General features: G+C 43.7%; 1 protein-coding gene across 1 annotated transcript in view; it reads left to right on the top strand.

The window, feature by feature from the left end:
• UNC5D (unc-5 homolog D (C. elegans)) overlaps positions 1 to 22,914 on the top strand; it is a 284,709-nt gene that overhangs the window by 185,134 nt on the left and 76,661 nt on the right. Inside the window, exons 9-10 of the mRNA XM_010838852.1 lie at positions 17,228 to 17,413; positions 21,816 to 22,193. Coding sequence (XP_010837154.1) covers positions 17,228 to 17,413; positions 21,816 to 22,193 — 564 coding nt within the window. The remainder of the gene's footprint in view (positions 1 to 17,227; positions 17,414 to 21,815; positions 22,194 to 22,914) is intronic.

Raw genomic sequence — 22,914 nt, 5'->3', positions numbered from 1 at the left:
TTAAGAGAAATAAAGCAGAAGAGGCTCAGGTAGGGATGGAGGGAGTGTTGCTTTTTTTGTGTAAGCTGTTCAGAGAAGGTCTCTGCAGTAAAATCACCTTTAAGAAGACACCTGAAGAAAAACAAGGGAACAGACATTCTGGATATCTGGGAGGAGAATATCCAGGGCAAGGGAAGAGTGGGATGCCAAGGCTGTGTGATGGGAGGCTGCTGTGGTATCCAAGGAACAATTAGGCTAGGTATCTGAGCAGAGTGGCAAAGGAAAGAGGCATAATAGCTCAGGTCACAGAAGTGGGGCATGGGGGGAAAGTACCAAGTGTATTATAGGCCGTGGTAACGACTTTGACCTTTACTGTGAGTGAGATGGAAAGCTATTGAAGGTGTTTATTCATAGTAACATGACCTAATATTTTCAAAGATAAACTCTACCCACTGCATGGAATGTAAACATACAGGGAACCAGAGCAGAAACAAGGAGATCTGTTACAATGATCTGTTATAACAAGAGTCTATTCCAATAATCTAGGCTATTACAATATAACTTATATAATAACCTAGATTCAAGATCAGTGTGGCTTGGGCCAGATAGAGAACATTGGAAATTGTAGAAAAGGTCCATAATCTGGATATCTTTGGGAGGCAGAGTCAAAAGGAGTTGCCAATGCATTAGAGTATGAGAGAAAGAAAAGCATCAGGAATGATTCCAAAATTTGAGCTATGCAACCTGAGGGATGGGCTGGCCATTACTGATCTGGGGAGAACTTGGTTTAGCATATCTGGAGGGAGACTCAAGAGTTCAGTGTTATAAGTGCTACATTTAAGATACTTCTTAAACAGTCAGTTGAATATATGAGTCTGGAGGTCAGAGGAGAATCCTGGCAGTGACATAAATCTGGGGCTTGTCAGTGTCCAGAGGATATTTAAAACCAATAGGTTGAATGAGATCACTGGATAATGAGTGTGAACAGAGAACATATCTGAGGCCTCGGCCCTGAAAGATATCCACACTGAGATATAGGGCAGGTCAGAAGTTACTGCGCAGGAGACAAAAAAGTAACAGCCAGCGAGTGAGAGAAAAGCCAAGTAAAAGGAAAATGGTGTCCATACAAAAACTGAATATTCGGGACAGCTTTCTTCCTAACCCGGATTTCTACCATTGCTTCCTGTATCTGGAGTTGGCTGATGTCAGCTTATCTGATCTTTTAAAAAAACATCAATTCTGGTCACATCACTTCCATGTTTAAACCTTTACAGGAGCTGAACATTATTTTTAAGATAAAGTACAAGGTAACTACTGTCTATGGGATCTGGTCTCAGATGGCATTGTTTAGTCATATCAGCTTCTCTCAAGCTGCTTAATCATTAGGTATTTCCCTTTCTACCCTATCAACTTCCTATATTCTTCCACCAAACAAATCTTCTTAGTTTTCTGAACACCCTGGGCCCATTTGGGCATATAGTCCTTTATATGTTGTTATGTCTGCCAGAAAACTTTCCCTCCACCTAATCTTACTGTGTTGAATGAATCCTTCCTTCAGGCTTCGGCTTGGGTCTTGCCTCTGCAAAGCCCCTAAAGGCTGAGTTAGTTACACCTCTAACTGGCCGATTGTCAAGCAGTTTCCCTATTTCTATCCTGTATGTTCATTGCGTTTATCCCAGGCTGAATTCCGTCTCTGATAGACATCCTTCCGGTCATCTGGTAGACAGTATAGGGTCTGTTCACCCTTATGCTTGTGGCATTTACCACCCTCCCCACGTGGCACAGTGGTAAAGAACCTGCCTGCCAATGCAGGAGATGCACGAGACATGGTCTCAGTCCCTGGGTCGGGAAGATCCCCTGGAGGAGGGCATGGCAACCCACTCCAGTAATCTGGCCTGGAAGATCTCATGAACAGAGGAGCCTGCTGGGCCATAGTCCCTGGGGTCACAAGAGAGTCAGACACGACTTAGCGACTGAGCACGCACGCAGTAGTATGTATTAGATGTTCAATCCATACTTGTTATTATGGTCTTACATCTTCCCACTAACTCCTCACTGAGGCTTTTATTGTTAAGGTGAAAATAAAGACTTTGCTTTTATGTATTTATTTTAACTCATTCGTGTAGTAGATATTTATTGCACAATTATTCTGTATAAATAGTCTTGGCCCCGTGAAGCGTGAAGGAAACAATAAGAAATGTTTCTTTCCTACAACCTCAGTACAAAGTACAAGATGACAAGTGATTTGAGAAGAGGGGAAGTGAGGAGGCAGTATTTAATAATCATCTATTTGGTGCCCAGTGCTAGGTGACAGTCCAAATGGGAAGTTTCCCAGAACATTTCTATCAAAGAATGACCCCAATGTGTCCTTGTGTGTTGGTCGCTCAGTCATGTCTGACTCTTTGCGACTCCATGGATTGTAGCCCACCAGGCTCCTCTGTCCATGGAATTCTCCAGGCAGGAATCCTGAAGTGGGTTGCCATTTCCTTCTCCAGTGTGTCCTTACAGTCTAGAAATTAGGTATTTCTCGTCACCTTACTGACAGTCCACTCTACATCTTTTCCCCCAAGTACACTGCTTTCATCTATGGTGGAATAATGTGGATTCTGGGAATACACATTCTTGGGTTAGAGAACTCCTCAAAAGATGCAGAGTCCATACTAGCAGGTTGGACATTCTTTTTCATGCTGTATAGACTTGAATGGTACCTTGAACACACAGAACTATCTGCAACCTTGAACCATGCAGGCATGCTCACTCAGCCTCGCACTCATGTCTAACTCTTCATCACCCTATAGACTATAGCCTGCCAGGCTCCTCTGTCCATGGGATTTTCCAGGCAAGAATACTGGAGCAGGTTGCCATTTTCTCCTCCAGGGAATCTTCCTGACCCAGGATCAAACCCACATCTCCTGTGGCTCCTGCACTGGCAGGCAGATTCTTTACCACTGAGCCACCTGGGAAGCCCACATTGAACCATCAGTTCAGTTCAGTTCAGTCTCTCAGTCGTGTTCGACTCTTTGCAACTCGATGAATCGCAGCACGCCAGGCCTCCCTGTCCATCACCAACTCCTGGAGTTTACTCAAACTCATGTCCATCATGTCACTGATGCCATTCAGCCATCTCATCCTCTGTTGTCCCCTTCTCCTCCTGCCCCCAATCCCTCCCAGCATCAGGGTCTTTTCCAATGATTCAAATCTTTACATGATGTGGCCAAAGTATTGGAGTTTCAGCTTCAACATCAGTCCTTCCGATGAACACCCAGGACTGATCTCCTTTAGAATGGACTGGTCGGATATCCTTGCAGTCCAAGGGACTGTCAAGAGTCTTCTCCAGTACCACAGTTCAAAAGCATCAATTCTTCGATGCTCAGCTTTCTTTACAGTCCAACTCTCACATCAATACATGACCACTGTAAAAACCATAGCCTTGACTAGGTGGACCTTTGTTGGCAAAGTAATGTCTCTGCTTTTGAATATGCTATCTAGGTTGGTCATAACTTTCCTTCCAAGGAGTGTCTTTTAATTTCATGGCTACAATCACCATCTGCAGTGATTTTGGAGCCCCAAAAAATAGTCAGCCACTGTTTCCCCATCTATTTCCCATGAAGTGATGGGACCAGATGCCATGATCTTAGTTTTCTGAATGTTGAGCTTTAATATCTTTAAATTCTCAGCAGACTTCTAGGTCTTTAAACTAACATTAGGTGATTGGCATCAATGCTAATCTTCTAGCCATGCTTTACAGGATAATTTTTTTTCTATTTTACCCATCATTTTTCATCTCCTGCTGATTATTTTCCATCACATAAATATAGCATTTTCCCCAAATTGCATGACTTGTTTGTCCTTTAGAATCATTCCTACTGTGAATTAATTCAACCTGAGCATATGTGCAACATTTGTAATCTTCTTACTGCTTGCAATCTTTTTATTATCTAATTTTTATCCCATCGTAAGTGAATGCCTTTTCTTATGACCATTTTTAAGAATATCGTTGACCTTATTGGACATGATGAAGTTTCCTTCACTAAATACCCTGGAACTAAGCACAGCCACAGTGAATAAGTGATAGAATATAATGTTCTTCAGCATCAGAATAACTCAGGGTACTTGCTAAAAATGTGAATTCACAGGTCCCATCTCCCCACGTATTACTATATTCAAAGTTAGAACTTATATCCTGAATTCCCAGAGTAGAAAATGAAAGTGAAGTCATCTTCTCAAGGGCTGGATTTCAAATCCTGCTTTTTGAGTCTCTTTCTCATTTTACCTTGGTCTTCCTGATGGGGAAAAGGACAGTTCTTTTGCAATCCAAAGGCAGAATTACCGGATAAAATAGAGAACCCTTGGTTACATTTGAATTTCCCATCAGCAGTGAATACATTTTTGACATAAGCATGTCGCAAATATGGCATGAGAAATACTTCTCCTCAAGTTATACATTCTTGATCAGAAATTCAAATTTAATTCAAATTCAAATTTAATCATATTTGTAGTTGCTTAATCTGGCAACTTTACTGAAAAGAATAAAACATGTCTGAATGTGCATTCTCAAGAAACATTTTATTAAATAGATTATCTGTACTGTCAATCTCGGGAGAATGGTTAGAATTAAAACAAATATTGGAGGAGGGAGCCTTTCAGTAAAAGCAAAACGTCTGAACAACAACAAAAAAAAGAAGTCTACTGAAGTACAAAGTCTACTTGAAGAAAATGGATCTGGGCAGCCCTCATTGTGCTTTGTAGATACTGCTTTTTTTTTTTTTTTTTTAAGAAGTTGGGATTTGTGGCAGCTCTGCATTGTCAGATGATAGCTACCATTTTTTTTGGCAATAAAGTATTTCCTAGTTAAGGTATAGCCATTGTTTCATTTAGATATAATACTATTGCACACTTAACAGACTACAGTATAGTATAAACATAACTTCTATATGTCCCAGAAAACCAAGCAAGCTGTGCCTGTCTGTATTACGATATTTGCTCTTTGCAGTGGTCTGAAACTGAACCCATAATATCTTCGAGTGAGGTCTGTAATCAGATTCACCTAAAAAGTAGGGTCCGTGTTGTTCAGTTGCTACCAGGGAACCAGTGAAGTTGCTCCGTCATGTCTGACTCTTTGCGACCCCATGGACTGCAGCACGCCAGGCTTCCCTGTTCTTCACTATGTTCAGAGTTTGCTCAAACTCATGTCCACTGAGTCGGTGATGCCACCCAACCATCTCATCCTCTGTCACCCTATTCTCCTCCTGCCTTCAATCTTTCCCATCAGGGTCTTTTCCAGTGAGATGGCTCTTTGCATCAGGTGGCCAAAATAATGGAGCTTCAGGATCAGTCTTTCCAATAAATATTCAGGGTTGATTTCCTTTAAGATTGACTGGTTTGATCTCCTTGCTGTCCAAGGGACTCTCAAGAGTCTTCTCCAGCACCACAGTTTGAAAGCATCAATTTTTTGGTGCTCAGCCTTCTTTATGGTTCAGCTCTCATATCCATACATGACTATTAGAAAAACCATAGATTTGACTATACAGACCTTTGTCAGCCAAGTGATGTCTTTGCTCTTTAACACACTGCCTAGATTCGTAATAACTTTCCTTCCAAGGAGCAGGAGTCTTAATATCATGGCTGCCATCACCACCCACAGTGATTTTGGAGCCCAAGAAGATAAAGTCTGTCAGTGTTTCCGTTATTTCCCCATGTCAGTTCAGTTCAGTTCAGTTCAGTCGCTCAGTCATGTCCAACTCTTCGCAACCCCATGAATCGCAGCACACCAGGCCTCCCTGTCCATCACCAACTCCTGGAGTTCACTCAGACTCACGTCCATCAAGTCGGTGATGCCATCCAGCCATCTCATCCTCTGTTGTCCCCTTCTCCTCCTGCCCCCAGTCCCTCCCATCATCAGAGTCTTTTCCAATGAGTCAACTCTTCGCATGAGGTGGCCAAAGTACTGGAGCTTCAGCTTCAGCATCAGTCCTTCCAGGGAGTATTCAGGACTGATTTCCTTTAGGATGGACTGGTTGGATCTCCTTGCAGTCCAAGGGACTCTCAAGAGTCTTCTCCAACACCACAGTTCAAAAGCATCAATTCTTCGGCATGTAGTCCCCATCAAATGATGGGACCAGATGCCATGATCTTTGCTTTTTGAATGTTGAGTTTTAAGCCAGCTTTTTCACTCTTGTCTTTCACCTTCATCAAAAGGCTTTTTAGTTCCTCTTCACTTTCTGCCATAAGGGTGGTAGCATCTGTGTATCTGAGCTTATTGATATTTCTCCCTGAAATCTTGATTGCAGCTTGTGCTTTATCCTACCTGGCATTTCATATAATGTACTCTGTGTAGAAGTTAAATAAGCAGTGTGACAATATGCAGCCTTGGCATACTCCTTTCCCAGTTTGAACCAGTCCGTTGTTCCATGTCCAGTTCTGACTGTTGCTTCTTGACTGGCACAGGTTTCTCAGGAAGCAGGTAAGATGGCCTGGTATTCCAATCTCTAAGAATTTTCCACAGTTGGTTGTGATCCACACAGTCAAAGGCCTTAGTACAGCCAATGAAGCAGAAGTTGGAGGGTCCATATAGAGGATAAATGAGTGAAAACAGTTGAAAACTAGGTTGGGGCAGAGCAGAAAGTATCTTGAGCCATAAGGGAAGCCACTGTTAGAGTGAACTCTATGCCTACTCAAGAGTCATTGATAGGTTTTGAAGTGGCAGAACCAGAACTGTGTTTGGGGAGAGTAAGCCACGAGTTTAACAGTTCAGAATGAATAAAGACTGGGGCCTGGGTACCAGGGTAGATGAGGCTGTGCCATGTGGGTGCCTGCTATCGAAACTGAGATGTGAGAGGCACTGGGGATGTTTCAGGAAGGCGTGTGAGTCATTTGGGGAAGGGCTTGATGGGCAGAAAAGGAAAGGTGATTCTTCAGGCTCACGCCTGGTCTCTGATGATGTCATTACTAGAAAAGGGGAATTCAGGAAAATACTTGAAGAGATAAGAATGGTGACCTTATAAAACAGATGACAAGTTTGAGATGTTAGCACAACGCACAGTGGTGTGGTGGTTTTATCCACTGCACCAGAGGAAATATAGGATGAGGACTTCAGACAGGAGTGGAGGCAAAAGATCCTGATTTAAGACTGTTAGGCATCAAAGTAGTAGTTAGCACTGTCTGATGGAGTGGTTGTGAACAATCTTCAGGAGGAAACAGTGGTTTGGGCAAAAGTCAGAATTTAATAGCATAAAAGAGCAATGAAATGTATAGAAATAGTGAACAAGTTAAATCACGACAGAGCCTGGCAGTGGGCTGAGCCCATGTAAAAAGAAGTAAAGCATGTCTGTACATTCTGATAGGAATGATCTACAAGATATTGTACACAGTGGGGGGAAAAAAGCAATGTAGTAAAGGAAATCATATGGAAGTATAATAATGATTATATAACTTTTAGAGTGAGGATGGTAAAAAAAAAAAAAAAAATGGAAATTACAATTTGTTCCTGAAAGATCCCAAATAACTATCAACAGTGGTTACTTTTATTTTTTTTTTAATTTTGTGTATTTTTTTATTGAAGTATAATTCATTTACAATGTTGTGTTCATTTCAGGCATACAGCAAAGTGATTCACTTCTATATATATATGTGTCTATCTTTTGTTTTTCAGATTCTTTTCCCTTATAGGTTATTACAAAATATTAAGTATAGTTCCCTGTGCTATCCCATAGGTCCTTGTTGGTTATCTATTTTATATATAGTACTGTGTATTTGTTAATCCCAAACTCCTAATTTATCTCATCCCCTCCCTTTTCCCCTTTCATAACCATTAATTTGTTTTCTATGTCTATGGATCTATTTTTTATATAAGTTCATTTGTATCGTTTTTTCCATGTATGCAATATCATATATGTTGGCTTAGTTGAAGCCATATCTTTCTGGCTTAGTTGAAGGATGAATTTTTTTCTTAGTGTAGTGTAACTTTTTATAGTTCCTAAAGTACTTCCTCCTCCTGTGTGTGTTTTCTATTTATTCTTTTACTTCAACAGGGATAGAGGTTAACTGGTTAGGGAAATTATGATCAAGAAAGGTTTAATGTTTTAAAAATGTTTTTTATAATTCTTTTCAACAAAGAGCTTAGGATTTCATGGATATGAAAAGAGACTGCCTCTTTCAGAGATCTGTCAGGGAGTAAGTCAGGAGAGGGATTGGGGTAGAGGTGATGAGGGAGACCAGGCCGTGTTTGGAGGCAGAAGGCAAGGCAGAGGTGTGGAGGCAAAGTTGAAAGATGCGAGACCAAAAGGGAATAATGAATGAGGCCAGGTCCCTGCGGAGGCAGGAGAGGGCAGACCAGAGCCGGCCTGACACAGAGGAGGAGCAGCTGTTCCGGGAACAGGGAGAGGGAAAGGAAAGCACAGGACGGAGCAGAGGCGTTTTGAGTTGCGGGGGAGGGTGTGTGTGTGTTGGAGGGAAGGGGACTCACATGGAAAAGCGGGCAGTGAGAAGCAGAGGTGATGAAAAAAGTAAACGCAGTTCAGAGTAACTGTTGATGAAAAGTTGTTCTAGGTCATGGGACATGAATACAATAATTATTAGGCTGCAAAGAAGCCCAGGTGGGTTTGCAGAGCACTGGATTTTTGATGATACCCACCAGTCTGGTTGGTGGGCTCCTGCACCGGGGTAGTCAAGCCAGTGCAGGGAGGAGAGGTGCGGAGGCCATCCTGTGATGGTTAGACCACTGGGGAGTGAAGACAGATGGGTGTCCAAACCCTACCTTTGCCATTTTCTCATGAAGAAGCCTCTACCCTATCTGAACCTGTACCACCATCTGTAAAAGAAGAAATAGAATACTTCTACGGCAAATAGATTTGATTGTGAGCATGAGAATATGATCATACCTGCGGTTCTCAGAGAAGCAGGCACAAGCTTAGTGCTCCATTACTGGGTTACCCTTGCCATCAAGAGGTTTTGTTGGTGAAATTTTCAGCCTCCGTACAGTAAGTCCCCCACATACGAATGAGTTCTGTTCCAAGAGTACATCTGTAAGTCCACTCTGTTTGTAAGTCTGACAAAGTTAGCCTAGGTACCCAGCTAATACAATCGGCTATATAATACTCTACTGTCATAGGTTTATAATACTTTTCACACAAATAGTACATAAAAAACAAGCACAAAAAATAAAGAGAACTTTTTTTTTAAATCTTACAGTATAGTACCTTAGAAAGTACTAATACGTAATACAGTACAATAGCTAGCAAACGGGGCACATTTGCATCTTTAGACTTTCACACCTTGAAGGCTCATATGTAAGGGACTTAACTGTACGCTGGTGCTGAATTACATCTCAGAGACAGAGTTTTGGGTGAAATAGAAAGAAAAAGCTTCATTGCTTTGCCAGGCAAAGGGGGCCACAGTGAGCTAATGCCTTCAAGTCTGCATGCCCTGCCCTGGAGAGGGTAGTGAGGAGTTGTATAGTCATGGTTCAAAGAGGACGCGATCAGCTCATGGACATTCTTCTGACTGATGGTGAGGTGAGAAGGAAACAGCATCATCAGCTTAATGGTTCCAACTGGTCTGGGGCCTGTGTTCCTGTGGTTAGCAGTTTTCATCTGGTGGGGGCCTGCTTCCTACATGTCAAGTGTTAATCTGTATCTTTTAGGGAAAAGGTAGTTCGGTGATTCTGCCAGGTGGCAAATTCAGAGTCTAAATAGTTTTCAGTTCCCCAGCCCAGCAGCCATTGTTTGTTTTTACATCTTCACATTTCCCAATCGTTAACTTCTGAGTCAGCCTCTTAGTGCAGAAGACAAGGACACAGGGGCTTGTGTGCGGTTTCAGTATCAGGCAGTGCGACCAGGGCAGAGGTTCACAGCTGGATAGGCATTGAGCCGGAGTCGAGCTACCTTGGATTGAATCCCAGCTCTGCTACTTAACCGTCATGAGGCTTTGGGTGAGACAAGTGATTTTCTGGCCTCAGTTTCGATATTTAAATTGGCATCTTTTTACAAGTTTGTTGGAAGGATTAAAATGAGTTAATCAGTGTAAATAAAAGACTAGAACAGTGCCTGGCATACAGTAAGAGCTACTGAAGAATGTGCTGCTGTCATTGTTAATGACAACAAGGAGCATTTGGAGGGTGGCAAGGTGGAATTGGCTCAGAGGTTAAAGCGTTTACCCACAATGCAGGAGACCTGGATTTGATCCCTGGGTCGGGAAGATCCCCTGGAGAAGGAAATAGCAACCCACTCCAGTATTCTTGCCTGGAGAATCCCATGGACAGAGGACCCTGGTGGGCTATAGTCCACAGGGTCGCAAAGAGTTGGACACAGCTAAGCAACTTCACTCACTTCACTAAGGTGGAAAAACCGAGATGCTGACTGGTGACGGGACTGTGAGATTCCAGGCAATGCAAAGTATCATCAGAACTGCTCACCGTGGTTGCCCAGAGCTGACCACTTTAAAGTTATTTTCTGATGCTTTTTTCAAGGAATGTGGTTTCTCAATGACAAGTATGAACAGTCCGAACAATAACTTCTGTTATGTGCTAGCGTGCAGTTAAATGTTGTGGCACACCCCTCGGTGTCTACGGCCCTGTCTGTACCTCTGGGTCAGGATGAGGCGGGGCTGGGCTAGAGACTGCTGCTTCCTGGGAGTCCAGCGGAGCAGCTAATTCTTCTGTCTTCCATTCATGTTCTCTCTCTCAGCCTTCTCTTTGTGAAGCTCTGTTGTGTGAATTCCTTAAGGATTCACTGCCTTATACACATCAAGTCAAGTTGCTGAGTTTTTTCCTTCTAAAACAAGAGCAGTGGTCATTCTACAGTATCCAATAAGATAAAAAGAGAATACCATATGTTTTTCTTGACTTTTATAGTGCAGTAGAGTTGATTAACGACATTGTGATAGTTTCAGGTGTACAGCAAAGTGATTCAGTTATCCATAAACATGTATCTGTTCTTTTCAAATTCTTTTCTCATTTCGGTTGTTAACATGACTTTGAGCAGAGTTTCCTGTGCTGTACAGTAGGTCTTTGTTGGCCCGTTTTAAATCTAGCCACGTGTACATGTCAGTCCCAAATTCTCTAACTGTATGTTTTGAAAGGCATTTTGTTGTGCTCCTTTATTCATTTTGTGTAGCTATCTAATCCTATAAAATAGATTCTAATCTGATACTTAAACTCATAATATGGGAATTGAGCTAAATTTCCATAAATAAGTGGAGTTAATATGTCTTTCAAATGAGAGTCCTGTGAAGAGAGGAAGGCAAACTAAATAAACAGCCCTTAAATTTAGTCCTTGGGGTACATATGTCACTATGAATGACTAGGTATGATTATAATTCATAAGGACAGGAGCCTGTGAATACCTAGTCCTTGAACTCTGAAGTTCAAAAGTGCCGGGGTCCTGCCCCGGCTGATCCAGGGTATTCGAAGCGGGGACGGCGTCGGCGAGGGTCAGGATACAATAGCTTCAATTAGATATTAATTAAAGATATAAAGAGTAATAGAATAAGGATAGCTCAGTAGGAAAATTCAGTGGAGAAAAGAGGCTGAGTGGCTTGGTTTACGCGGGAGACCAATAAAACTTCAAGACAAGAAGTTTACACCACTTACGTAGGCCGCAGGCGTCCTTCCGTTCTCCCGAAGGAGAGGAGACACTGAGGCCTCCCCGGTCGGATCTTAGAAGCCCGGGCATAATTAGTAAGCATGGTGGGTTCCGCGCTCCAGATGGAGACTCAGCCAGAGTGAAAGAGAGAGAGACATGGGGAGACCAGTATTTCGAGAAACTGATCCCCATTCTTTATTTTCCATGGTCTACTTTTATACACTGAGATGTTATGCAAAAGTCACGTGGGGTCAGCAGTCCTGACTTTTATCAAAGTCAGGTGCTTCATACAAATGTATACAGAGGTCTTAGGGGTGTTACATCATCTTCTGGCCAGGGGGGCCTGCTGACAATTTATGACCCTCTCCTTGTGACAGTGGTCAGTCAACCAGGACACTTATTTCTCCAGGGGTGATTATTCTTAAAACAGACACCACCCAAATAAAGTTACATTCTTATAGGGTGAGGGTGTAGTGGGTTTTAGTTAGGGAAAGAATTTACTTAGCCTAAGGTCTAACGTGATTAATATCAAAGGTTAATACTTATTTCTTCTATATATTCATTAATGTGTGTAAGGGCAGGGGATGTGGAGACTTAGCAACAAACATTGGCTCAACAAATGAAAAACCCTTCACCAATACAGTTTCTAATCAGCCCACTATACTTATAGTTTTCTAACTTCTCTAAAGAACCTGTTTTTAGAAGGTTTAAAGCATCTCATGCCTCTCACAGTTGGAAGGCTGTGAGCAATCACATGTGGCTGGACAAGCCTGTCAGGCAGGCTAGAGAACCTTCAGAGGAGTTTGTAGGTTGAAACACTCCTATCACGCCCAGAAATTATTATTAACTGGAGCTCTAAGTTAATTCCTTCTCCAAAAGAGGTGGTGGGGGACAGCCCCCCGTAAAGTCAAAGGTGTAGGTGAGCACAAAGTAGTAAAGTAGGCAGGCTCTGGTTATGGGGATAGATGCTCAAGGATTTCCAGGGGGACTCCTGAGGCTTGATCTCGCCTTTGCGTATGTCGAGCCTCCTTCCTCATGACCTTTGCCATGGGCGGAGTACCTCACTCTGGCCCCCAACACAAAAGGATTTTGAAAAGTCACTTAGCCTTTCTCACCAGCTTTGACCAAAAATATAACTGCAGACTATTGTCAGGTCATGCTGGTTTTGAGAAACTCTAAAGGAGATTTCACAAGCTTCCTCAGAAATACAGCACAGTTGTTTTTTTCAACAACCCTCCTTGTAGAAAAGGTCATTTGAATATCTAACAGAGTCCCAATTGCTATAATAAAAGGCCAGGTCCTCCTTTTCAGCCCTTGTTAGAGTGGGTGACGAGCTGGTTACTAGCGTCATCATAAATGAAGGTTCACTGGGCACCTACTGTGAGCTTCTTTTTAGAACCACGCTTTATGCATTAAAGATCCCCACAAGCCACTTTATAGTTCTCTTTTCTCCAGGCCAAATGAACCCATAAACGTTCCTTTCCAGGGTCCTAGTTTCCAACTATTAATCTTTGCAGCCTTTCTCTGTAGATAGTTCCCACTCCTTCCAGCAATGAACAGATCCCTCTGTAGTTTCTGACTAATTTGCAATATAAGAGATTTCCCCATCGTTTTTATTTTTGTTTTCTTTATCCTATAGATCATGCACAATTTTTTATACCACATGTTGTGCCCTTCTGAACTTGACCTAAAGCTTTCACAGTGCTTGGAGAGAGGAAATGGGGATGGAAACCCTGGAAAGACATCAATCACACATTGATATGTATGACAGAAATCCAGAGGAAAAAAAAAAACACCCTCTGCCCACAAAGGCAGAATAGCCTGATCAAAGCTTTTTGTTCAGAATGAGTTGGAGGAAACAAACCAGCCCCAGATGTAAGAGTGAGCAGACAGATGTAAATGTGTGTGTGTGGCTGTAAGGAAAAGGCGGTCTCTGTGGCAGGGGTTCTACAGTCTCCCTCAGGCTAGTCTGAGTTCAGGGAGCAATCAACAGATAGCTGCACAGGATGACTCACACATTTCTGGGGGAAATGACAGAGAAGTGCTTGTGCCGAGTGTCAAGCAGGTAGGATGCCTTGGCATTCAGGTCATTACCCATCAACAGATCCAAAAAGAGTTCGAGGAGCCATAAGTGATGTCAGAGTTCAGAGAACCAGGGGTTGGCAGGGTTGGTGGACTAGCCAAGGCACAGTCCAGCTGGCTTGGAGGAGGGGGCCCTGCACTGACGGATGGGTAGACAGAGGTGGGAAGGGCCTAGATGCCTAGAGGGATGGGGGGTATATGACAAAGACCCATCCTTATAATCTGAAAGGGGCACAGGGCCTTTGGCTAGCAGGTGGAAGCAGTGACTTCTGATGTTCTTCCAATGAGAGCTGAGTGTGACCACATATGTACACGTGCACATGTGGAATGGTTCTTCGTGGCACCCCTCCAAGTGCCTATGTGCTCACAGACACAGACATCAAGCCTAAACCTCAGGTTCTCCTGGGGCCAGTCCTGGACACACATGAAAAGGGAATCAATTAGATTTGTAAGGACACAGGAATCTTTACAGGGAAACCTACTCTACTGTCCTGGAGAAAAAAGATTAGCAAATGGTAGGGCAGGGGGACGGAGAAGGCAATGGCACCCCACTCCAGTACTTTTGCCTAGAAAATCTCATGGACAGAGGAGCCTGGTGGGCTGCAGTCCATGGGGTCTCGAAGAGTCGGACGTGACTGAGAGACTTCACTTTCACTTTTCACTTTCATGCATTGGAGAAGGAAACGACAACCCACTCCAGTGTTCTTGCCTGGAGAATCCCAGGGACGGGGAAGCCTGGTGGGCTGCCATCTATGGGGTCGCACAGAGTCGGACACAACTGAAGTGACTTAGCAGCAGCAGCAGGGCAGGGGGAATAAAGGAAGAATAAGATGAAGTAAAAGCAGGTAAATAGAGAAGAGAAAAAGAGGAAGAAGAAGGAAGTGACTCAACTTTAGAAGACTGAGCTCTAAGGATGACTGATGAGGTCTTGAGGACTCGTGTCTGCATCTGTAGCTGCACTTGGATACCGGAGTCCCATCACAGCCTTGTCTTTCAGACAAGAAACAATGGAGAATATGGACCACATGTTAATTTTCACCCATATGTCTTCATTTCCACTGAGCAGTTGACCCGTCACAAGTGTATGTTGAATGATGAGATCATTAGATGTAGAAACATCAAATTGCCAGGACAGATTGTTCTTGTAAAATGAATCCCATGGACTTCTGAGTCTAGGTCAAACTGTCCCACCAGGTGCTAGGGTGAGCCTCCTAGGGAAGCAGTGATCCCTGTATGAGTCTCTCTCCCTTCTTTCCCTACCCTAGCCCCAAAGTCCCCATATTCATTTCTAAAAATTTTATAATTCAGTATTTATTAAGAGGTTATTAAGAGGTTCTGCACATATTCCTGGAAGAGCAAACACAATGAGCTATATCTGACGTTGATACCTTCATCTGAAGCTGGAGAGTCCTTTTCTAAAACAGAACTCATAACTTGAGAACGGAGAATTCTGGTTACCTGGGTAGCAAGAGGGTGGACGCCAGAAACAGCAAGATAGGAATCCAGGGGAACAAAGACAGCTTGTTCCTGCTACTGAGTTCTGTGTCAGGATTTCACGTCCAGTGATATCCATTTTCAGCAGAAGTACTTTCACGTTGGTCATCCTCTGGCTTCTGGCCCTTCCTATTTTAGTACCTGGGAAGCTAAAGATGTCTTTGTGTCTACTTTGCCAGCTCAGTGACAGAGCAGCTGCATTCAGGACCCTGCCAGGCTCTTTCTTTAGTTGCTGAGCAGGTGTATTCTCCCCAGATACACCTTTTAAGATGATGGTGCCATCCGTGAGCAGCGCCCAAGGACCTGGAGGGAAGAAGGGGGAAGGCTCACTAGGTCCAGTCCAGTTCTCTCCCTGCTCCTGGTGCCCTGGCTTGCCGTACCTGCTGTGTTTTGTGACTTCTCTCTTCTCTAATGATTCCCTCCAAGGAATTTAATTGAGTAGAGGGAGAGTGAGACTGAATGGGGTGATGACTCCCCTTCTTTCTCCCCACATGACCTATTTGGACACTGGAACTTTGGCGGTGGCATCAGGCTTCACCCTGTGGTTCTGGGGGGCTGGGGAAGACCACCACTGATACCCCACCATCCCTGGCCCTCTCCCATTTGGACCACCATGAAGTTGAACTAAAGCCTAGATCACACTGTTTCTCAACACCCCCCAGGTTGCTGTTATGAAAAGGGTCTGATCACCCTCTGACCTTTCCGATACTGTTCTTTGAGATGACTGTTTTTCTCCCCCATGAATTATTTTTATGTGTTGGCCGCCCTGTTACTGATCTGGTTCTGCTTGATTTCCTTGTTCCTGCTTTCATTTGGCGGCACCTTATTTTATAGTCCACTAACTTTGTTGAAAATAAATTTAGCCATGTGGTTAGTCTTCCTCACTTGATAACATAAGTAGCATACTAGGGTGCGGTGAGCACAGACTAAGTGCTGTGCAATTACAAGGTAAATATATGATAGGTTTGTTTTATCTGCTAAACCCAGCAGGGGTGACAGAGTAATTACTTTCGGACCTGTTTAGTATGCCTACCACATAATCTGTAAGGAGATCAGTTATGTAGTGAATACTTGCCACCTTCCACTGTTAACACACTTCAAGACTTACATGTTCTTGGGTAGATGTCATGCTGAATTGCACTAGCCATTCCAAGGCTCCTCAGGAATCAACCACACCCTGAGGACCTCTAGCCAAAGGGTTGGAAAGCAGCTACAGTGTTATCTTGGGGGATGGGGAGCCACCCACCATCTAAATTTCAAACTAACGCTTTTATTTTTGCTTTGCCCATGCATTCAATAGGATGGAGTAGGAGAGGTATGGGAGAAACAGCATGTGCCCTCTTAGAGACCAGTCCTCGTCCACAAAAACAAACTTCTAGAGTCAAGCATTCAGTTGGTGCCAGCAAACATTTACCATGGACATAAGAGTGCCTGGGACCGAGTGCTTTTCATATCTCACAACAGAAAGTCGCTCATAATGATTGTGAATACCCTGATGACTGTCAGCGTTCTGACGAACGTCAGCGTTCTGATGAACTGAGTGACTTGGGCCAAAGCTCAAGTTCATACTCCTGAGCTCTGGTCTCTTGACTCATAGACCATGCGTTACCTTATCACCCGAGAATGCTCTCTGTGAATGCATGCGCCCAGGCCATAGACAAGCAGAGCGGTTCACCCATATTTTGTCATTGTACGTGGGTCTCATGTCTTCCAACAAAAATAAAGTGTATATATATATATTAAAAAAAAAAACTTTGCAGGGCAATAAGATTTCCTAAAACAAGCAAATTAAGCAGTTGCCTGTTTTTCCTTGAAAACTCTTATATTCTTTGCAAAATTGCTTCTGTTGCAGATTCCATTATGTGGTAAGCTACCTTAATGCAGTTAAGTTATTTAACTAGCATCCCTTTGGTTTATACAAGGTCTTCTAGAAGCTGATTATTGTTGGAGAGTCAACTCGCGACTAGCCACATCTGTCATGTTGCCTGATCCGTAGCTCCAAAAATTCCAAGAGTGTTTCATTCTGTGTCCTGGGGTGGCTTTTTGGCACTGTGCCCATGTTGGCCATTGAGGATTGCTTTTGTGTCTTTCAGGCATTGAGAATGCCAGTGACATCGCTTTGTACTCAGGCTTGGGTGCTGCGGTTGTGGCTGTTGCAGTCCTGGTCATCGGCATCACCCTGTACAGACGCAGCCAGAGTGACTATGGTGTGGACATCATCGACTCTTCTGCATTGACAGGTGGCTTCCAGACCTTCAACTTCAAAACAGTCCGTCAAGGTCAGCGGCGTAGGGCCCCCAACAGCGCGTCCTCAGGACCGTAGACTACACTCACGCAGGACCCTCGTGCTCTTTGGTCCTGTGTGAGGGTGGCTCTTGGCACTGGGAGCCGCTCCAAAATTGTCTTCACACCTTAGGACGCCAGGTTTGATGCAGGAGTCTGTCTGAGTTCTTGGCTGCCCTGAGGACCAATGGGTCTCAATTACCTGTTGTTGCTTAGTCACTCAGTCATGTCTGTTTTGCGACCCTGTAGACTGTACCCCACCAGGCTCCTCTGTCCATGAGATTTCCCAGGCAAGAATACTGGAGTGGGTTAACATTTCCTTCTCTAGGGGATCTTTCCAAGCCAGGGATTGAACCTGAGTCTCCTGCACTGCAGGCAAATGCTTTACCACTGAGTCACCCGGGAAGCTCCTCGATTTACCATTACCCACATTTTAAATATGGCGTGTCCATCTTTGATATGTAGTCAGTGCCTCAGGTCACCCAACTTTCTATTTTAACCAGCCTGCTTTGGGAATGTATGTTTAGTTAACTAAAATATTGATTATTCAAAGCTACAAACCAATGACTCTAACAGGCATATTTATTACACTATTTATTAGATGGAGTTATTTTATTCAGTGGAGTTATTTCTATTTTAAATAAGTAAAAGGATTTTAGAGGATGTATGATGGGCTAGTTAACCAGAGAAAAAATGAAATTCTCAGCCTAAATGACTCTCTGCCTTTGCCACCTTGAAGCAGTCTTCTGTTGGAAGGGAAGGAAAATTTATCATGTCAAACAATAGCAGTATTTCATTTTGAAAACAGAAGAGTCATTTGATTTTCTTCTACCAACTAACTCTGTTCCTGATTGGGAGACAGAGATGAGACATAAATGGCTTTTATTTTAGAAAAAATGGAACCGTCTCATTTCCATAGATGAAGTTTTCTACTTTGACCCTTGTGATCAATATTGTCACTTTTATTTCTGTTTATTGCTTGTGAGTAACACCTACAGTACAGGAATCTTACTGCTTGGCAGTGATGGAGTAGGGATAGGATGGTGCAGTGGAAAGCCAAGCAGGCTAGGATGGGGAGATGGTGGGAGACACAAGCGACTTGACTGCTTACCACTCACTTCTGACACCTGGCGGCTCAGATGGTAAAGAATCTACCTTCTATGTGGGGGACCCGGTTTCCATCCCTGGGTTGGGAAGATCCCCTGGAGAAGGGCATAGCAACCCACTCCAGTATTCTTGCCTGGGGAATCTCACGGACAGAGGAGCCTGGGGGGCTACAGTGAATGGGGTCCCAAGAGTCGGATACGACTGAGCAACTAACACTTTGACGTTCTGGCACCTTGGCTTCTGGTCTAAGTCTGGTTGATCTCAGATAAAAACATGTCACCTCAATGTACTAAGCTTATGTGACTTAGTACATGTGACTTATTTTGGCTGTGCTGGGTCTTCACTGCTGTGTGCAGACTTCTCTTCTAGTTGTGGCAAGTGGGGCTACTCTAAAGTCGTGGTGACCAAGCTTCTCACTGCGGTGGCTTCTCTTGTGGCAGAGCATGGGCTCTAGGGTCTTCCAGCTTCAGTAACTGCAGCACCCGGGCTCTAGAGCACAGACTCAATAGTTACGGCGCACAGGCTTAATTGTTCTACAACATGTGGGATTTTCCCAGACCAGGGATCAGACTCCTGTCTCCTGCATTGGCAGGCAGATTCTTTACCACTGAGCCACCAGGGAAGTTCAGTATATATGATTTAATTAGAAGTATATCCAGTGAACTAGTGGCTCAGACGATAAAGTGTCTGCCTGCAGTGCAGGAGACCCGGGTTCGATCCCTGGGTTGGGAAGATCCCCTGGAGAAGGAATGGCAACCCTCTCCAGTACTCTTGCCTGGAAAATTCCGTGGACTAAGGAGCCTGGTAGGCTATAGTCCATGGGGTCGCAAAGAGTCAGACACAACTGAGCGACTTCACTTCATCCAAGGAACTAGTCTTGCGACTGTGTAAGAAACTAAAATTATATCTCCATCAAATCATAAGATATCACTGTCTCAGACCTTACCAGTGAAAAACAGAATACACAGTAGTGTGGGTGGCAGCTTTGTGTGTAAATTCAGAGGCTCTGAAGTCAGATTTGAATCCAAAATTGCTGTAAAACCTAGTAAATCAGTTATTCTGTCTGTCTCAATTTTTCCAGCTGTAAAATGGACATACTAACATCTATCTCAGGGGGGCCTTGTGAGGGTGAAACAGCCTGGAATAACCTGGCTTATAATACCTTGGCTTAAGGTACTCAGTCAATGTAGAGCACATCCTTCTAGAAGCTGGCTGTCTCCTCATACCTTGACAGAGGACACCAGTGAGTTCCGCAGAGCAGCAGGTGGTGGGTGAGAGGGGCGGTTCCCTGATCTGAACATCTGGGGAAGGCTGACTTGGATAAGCTGATACATCTTATTACCATGAGGCATCTCAGAATGTAGGAAACTTATATTCTGACTCTCTCAGAGAGTATGTAGCCCTTCCAAACTTTATTTTTACCATTTTCTTTAACCAAGAACTCACAAAACTAGTGATACCAACAGAAGCCCCTTATCCAAATTCTACTCTCCCCTGCATTCACGGTGAGGCTATGCCTTACATGGGTGCTCTGTTGTCTTCATGACATCCCTTCTTGAGCAAATATGATTGGAGCCCCAGCAGGGTGAACAGTGAGATTTAATAGAATGTCATAGAGTAGACCAGGGCCTTGAAAAGGACATCCAAAGAGAAACTTGCGGTCACTGGGGAATTATCTTCAGTCAGACTTAAATCAAGTTGGCCACCAACTTTATATGTGATTTTGTGTGTATTTTTCATATATATACACATACACAAACATACACATATGTATGTGTGTATAGTGATGGGCAATTAAGACTTAAGTCTAACTCTAGGAAATGTTTTTGCTTCTTGACTTTACGTAAGATAGCAGGGTCTTCTAACAGTAGCCAGAAATTAAACGTTAGAAGGTGAGGGCGTGAGAGAAAACAGCCATGAGACCAAGAGAGATGCTTTTTCAGGCACCAGTGGAAACCCCTGCTCCAAACTTTTCAGATGTGAGATGGTTCTTCCATCCTGCTTCTTGCTTCATAACCCAGAGTAAGACTGGTATCTGTAAAGTTTAGTGCAGTTCTGTTAAAAAGCTCAGCTCCTTATAATATAAAAAGATCCTCAAACATGGAAAAATGCCTCATCAAGGTGCTTTTACATCTATAAGGTATTTCATCTCATTTTGAACCTGCTCCTCTGTGATTTGGGATTCTTAGAGCGTCAGAACAAAGAGGTGGGAAAAGTCAGGGTTATAGATTTCCTGCTGGTGTTGTTACAAATTATGAAAATGGAAAAACAATAGAAGCTAATAGGATATGGTCTGAAATTGCAACATTTTCCAAAATATCACATGCGAAACATTTTTGTCAGGCCCCAAAGGAAAATGGTTTAATGTGTTTTGGGTTTCAATTTGAGATGTCACATTGATGGACTGATATGGGCAGGAAGTTTGGAACTGAGGGTTATTTTGTTGTTTACTAATAAATGAGATTACTTCATCACAAGAAAATATCACAGCATTTCTTTTTAATATTTGGGCATAGAAAAAAAATGGTTATGTCCCAGCCGATGAGAAAGTCCAATTTCTCATGTTTTTGTAAGGATTATTTTTCTCCATTTGTTTTGAGTCAGAAAGAAACCATTCTCAGCTGCTCCCCTTGTGGAAGCTGGGATCCTCTGTGCCTCTCAGAGTGACATTCGTGTTATCAGAGTGAATTGGCTGCTCAGACATGGAGCAGCTCGTGAAGCCCCCTGACCCTTTTGCTCTGAGGACACATTTCCTCCCCCAGAAACTGCCCAGAATTCCAGGGGAGACGTGTTGGCACCCACGCCACCTCGGTTATAAACAGCACCACCTCGTCACCATGCTGTGTCATCTCTTTGCCATTTAAACTGAACAGATGTTATTTTTGCTCCAAACTGGATTGCAAAACATCTTTCTTTCCTCTTTTATTTTTTTAGAAGCTCCTCTTTGCCAATTAAAATAATCCCGTAAACAATCATACCTGAGTAAGTTGCCTGGTGGAGTGCCAGAAATAATTGTTTTGAAAGGATAGCACATAAAGAGCTCGAGAAAAGGATGAGTTAGATCGGCACCATTCAGGAAATTGACTGCAAAAGCCAGAGCTCCTGATTCCGAGGCTCTGGACACTATTGATCAGCCTGTTAGAGACACTTTAGATGCCCAGGGCGGGTCTGAGGGGTCAGCCGTGACCCGGGCGGCTGGTGAGCATGTGCAGCGTAGTTTGTAGAAGCATGTGAAGGAGTAACTATGGTGCTTTACAGCTTCTGAGTGACAGATCCATCTTCTCTGACCAGGTAACTCCCTGCTCTTGAACCCCTCCATGCAACCGGACCTGACAGTGAGCCGAACGTACAGTGGGCCCATCTGTCTACAGGACCCCCTGGACAAGGAGCTCATGACGGAGTCCTCACTCTTTAACCCTTTGTCGGACATCAAAGTCAAAGTGCAGAGCTCGTTCATGGTCTCCCTGGGAGTGTCCGAGCGAGCCGAGTACCACGGCAAGAATCATTCTGGGACTTTCCCCCACGGAAATAACCGCAGCTTCACGACAGTGCATGCCAGAAATAAGACGCCCTACATCCAGAACTTGTCATCACTCCCTACACGGACCGAGCTGAGGACCACGGGTGTCTTTGGCCATTTGGGAGGACGCTTAGTAATGCCAAATACAGGTGGGTGGTAAGTGTGCGTTTGTGTATCTTCTAGCGTTTGTTTGAATGTATTATATTTACATGTTGATGTCCCGTAAGGTCCATTTTTAAGATCTTGACTCTTCCGGTGTCAGAGTGAACACCACCATAGCTCCGGAAGTTGCCTTGATTTACACGGCAAGCCAGAAGCAGTGCTGACATTACACTTTGCCGTCTGCCTCTCAGCATGGACCATACACTCCATCAGATGCCCTGTTAGGGCTGACAGCCATGCTGGCTCAGAAGTTTTGGGTGGTCCCTAGAGTTTAAGCCCCTTGAAATATATTTCCTAGAACACGGTCAGGAAGCACTGAAAACATTCTTTGATATGACTGCCAAATACCGTGTTTATAGTGAAGCGTGGTTTACAGACAAGTTGATAGATGAGTGAAATGACACCCGAACTTCCTCAGTAACTGACCTGATGAATAATCAGCGTCCATCACCCCTGCTATCATGTTGCTTTATGATGAGCAGTGATGAGGGTTCCTTTTGGGGTTGCTGTTCTGAATTCAAGCTCGGATCCTTGGCTATGTAGTTCAAGACTGCCTAAGAGTGTTTTCTTCCTTTTGGTTGGAAGATTTTCATGTTGTTTTGACGTGTACAGCCCAGATAACTTTGACTCTACCTATGCATTAGTCTTCAGAGCTGCCATCTAAGATGTGGGATGGAGGAAGAGAGCAATCCCCAACACCACCCACCC

Source organism: Bison bison, unplaced genomic scaffold, assembly GCF_000754665.1.
Source record: "Bison bison bison isolate TAMUID 2011002044 unplaced genomic scaffold, Bison_UMD1.0 scf7180017864105, whole genome shotgun sequence".
Lineage (NCBI taxonomy): Eukaryota > Metazoa > Chordata > Mammalia > Artiodactyla > Bovidae > Bison > Bison bison.
The sequence above is the reverse complement of the archived record's forward strand: the minus strand, read 5'-3'. Positions and strand labels throughout refer to the sequence as shown.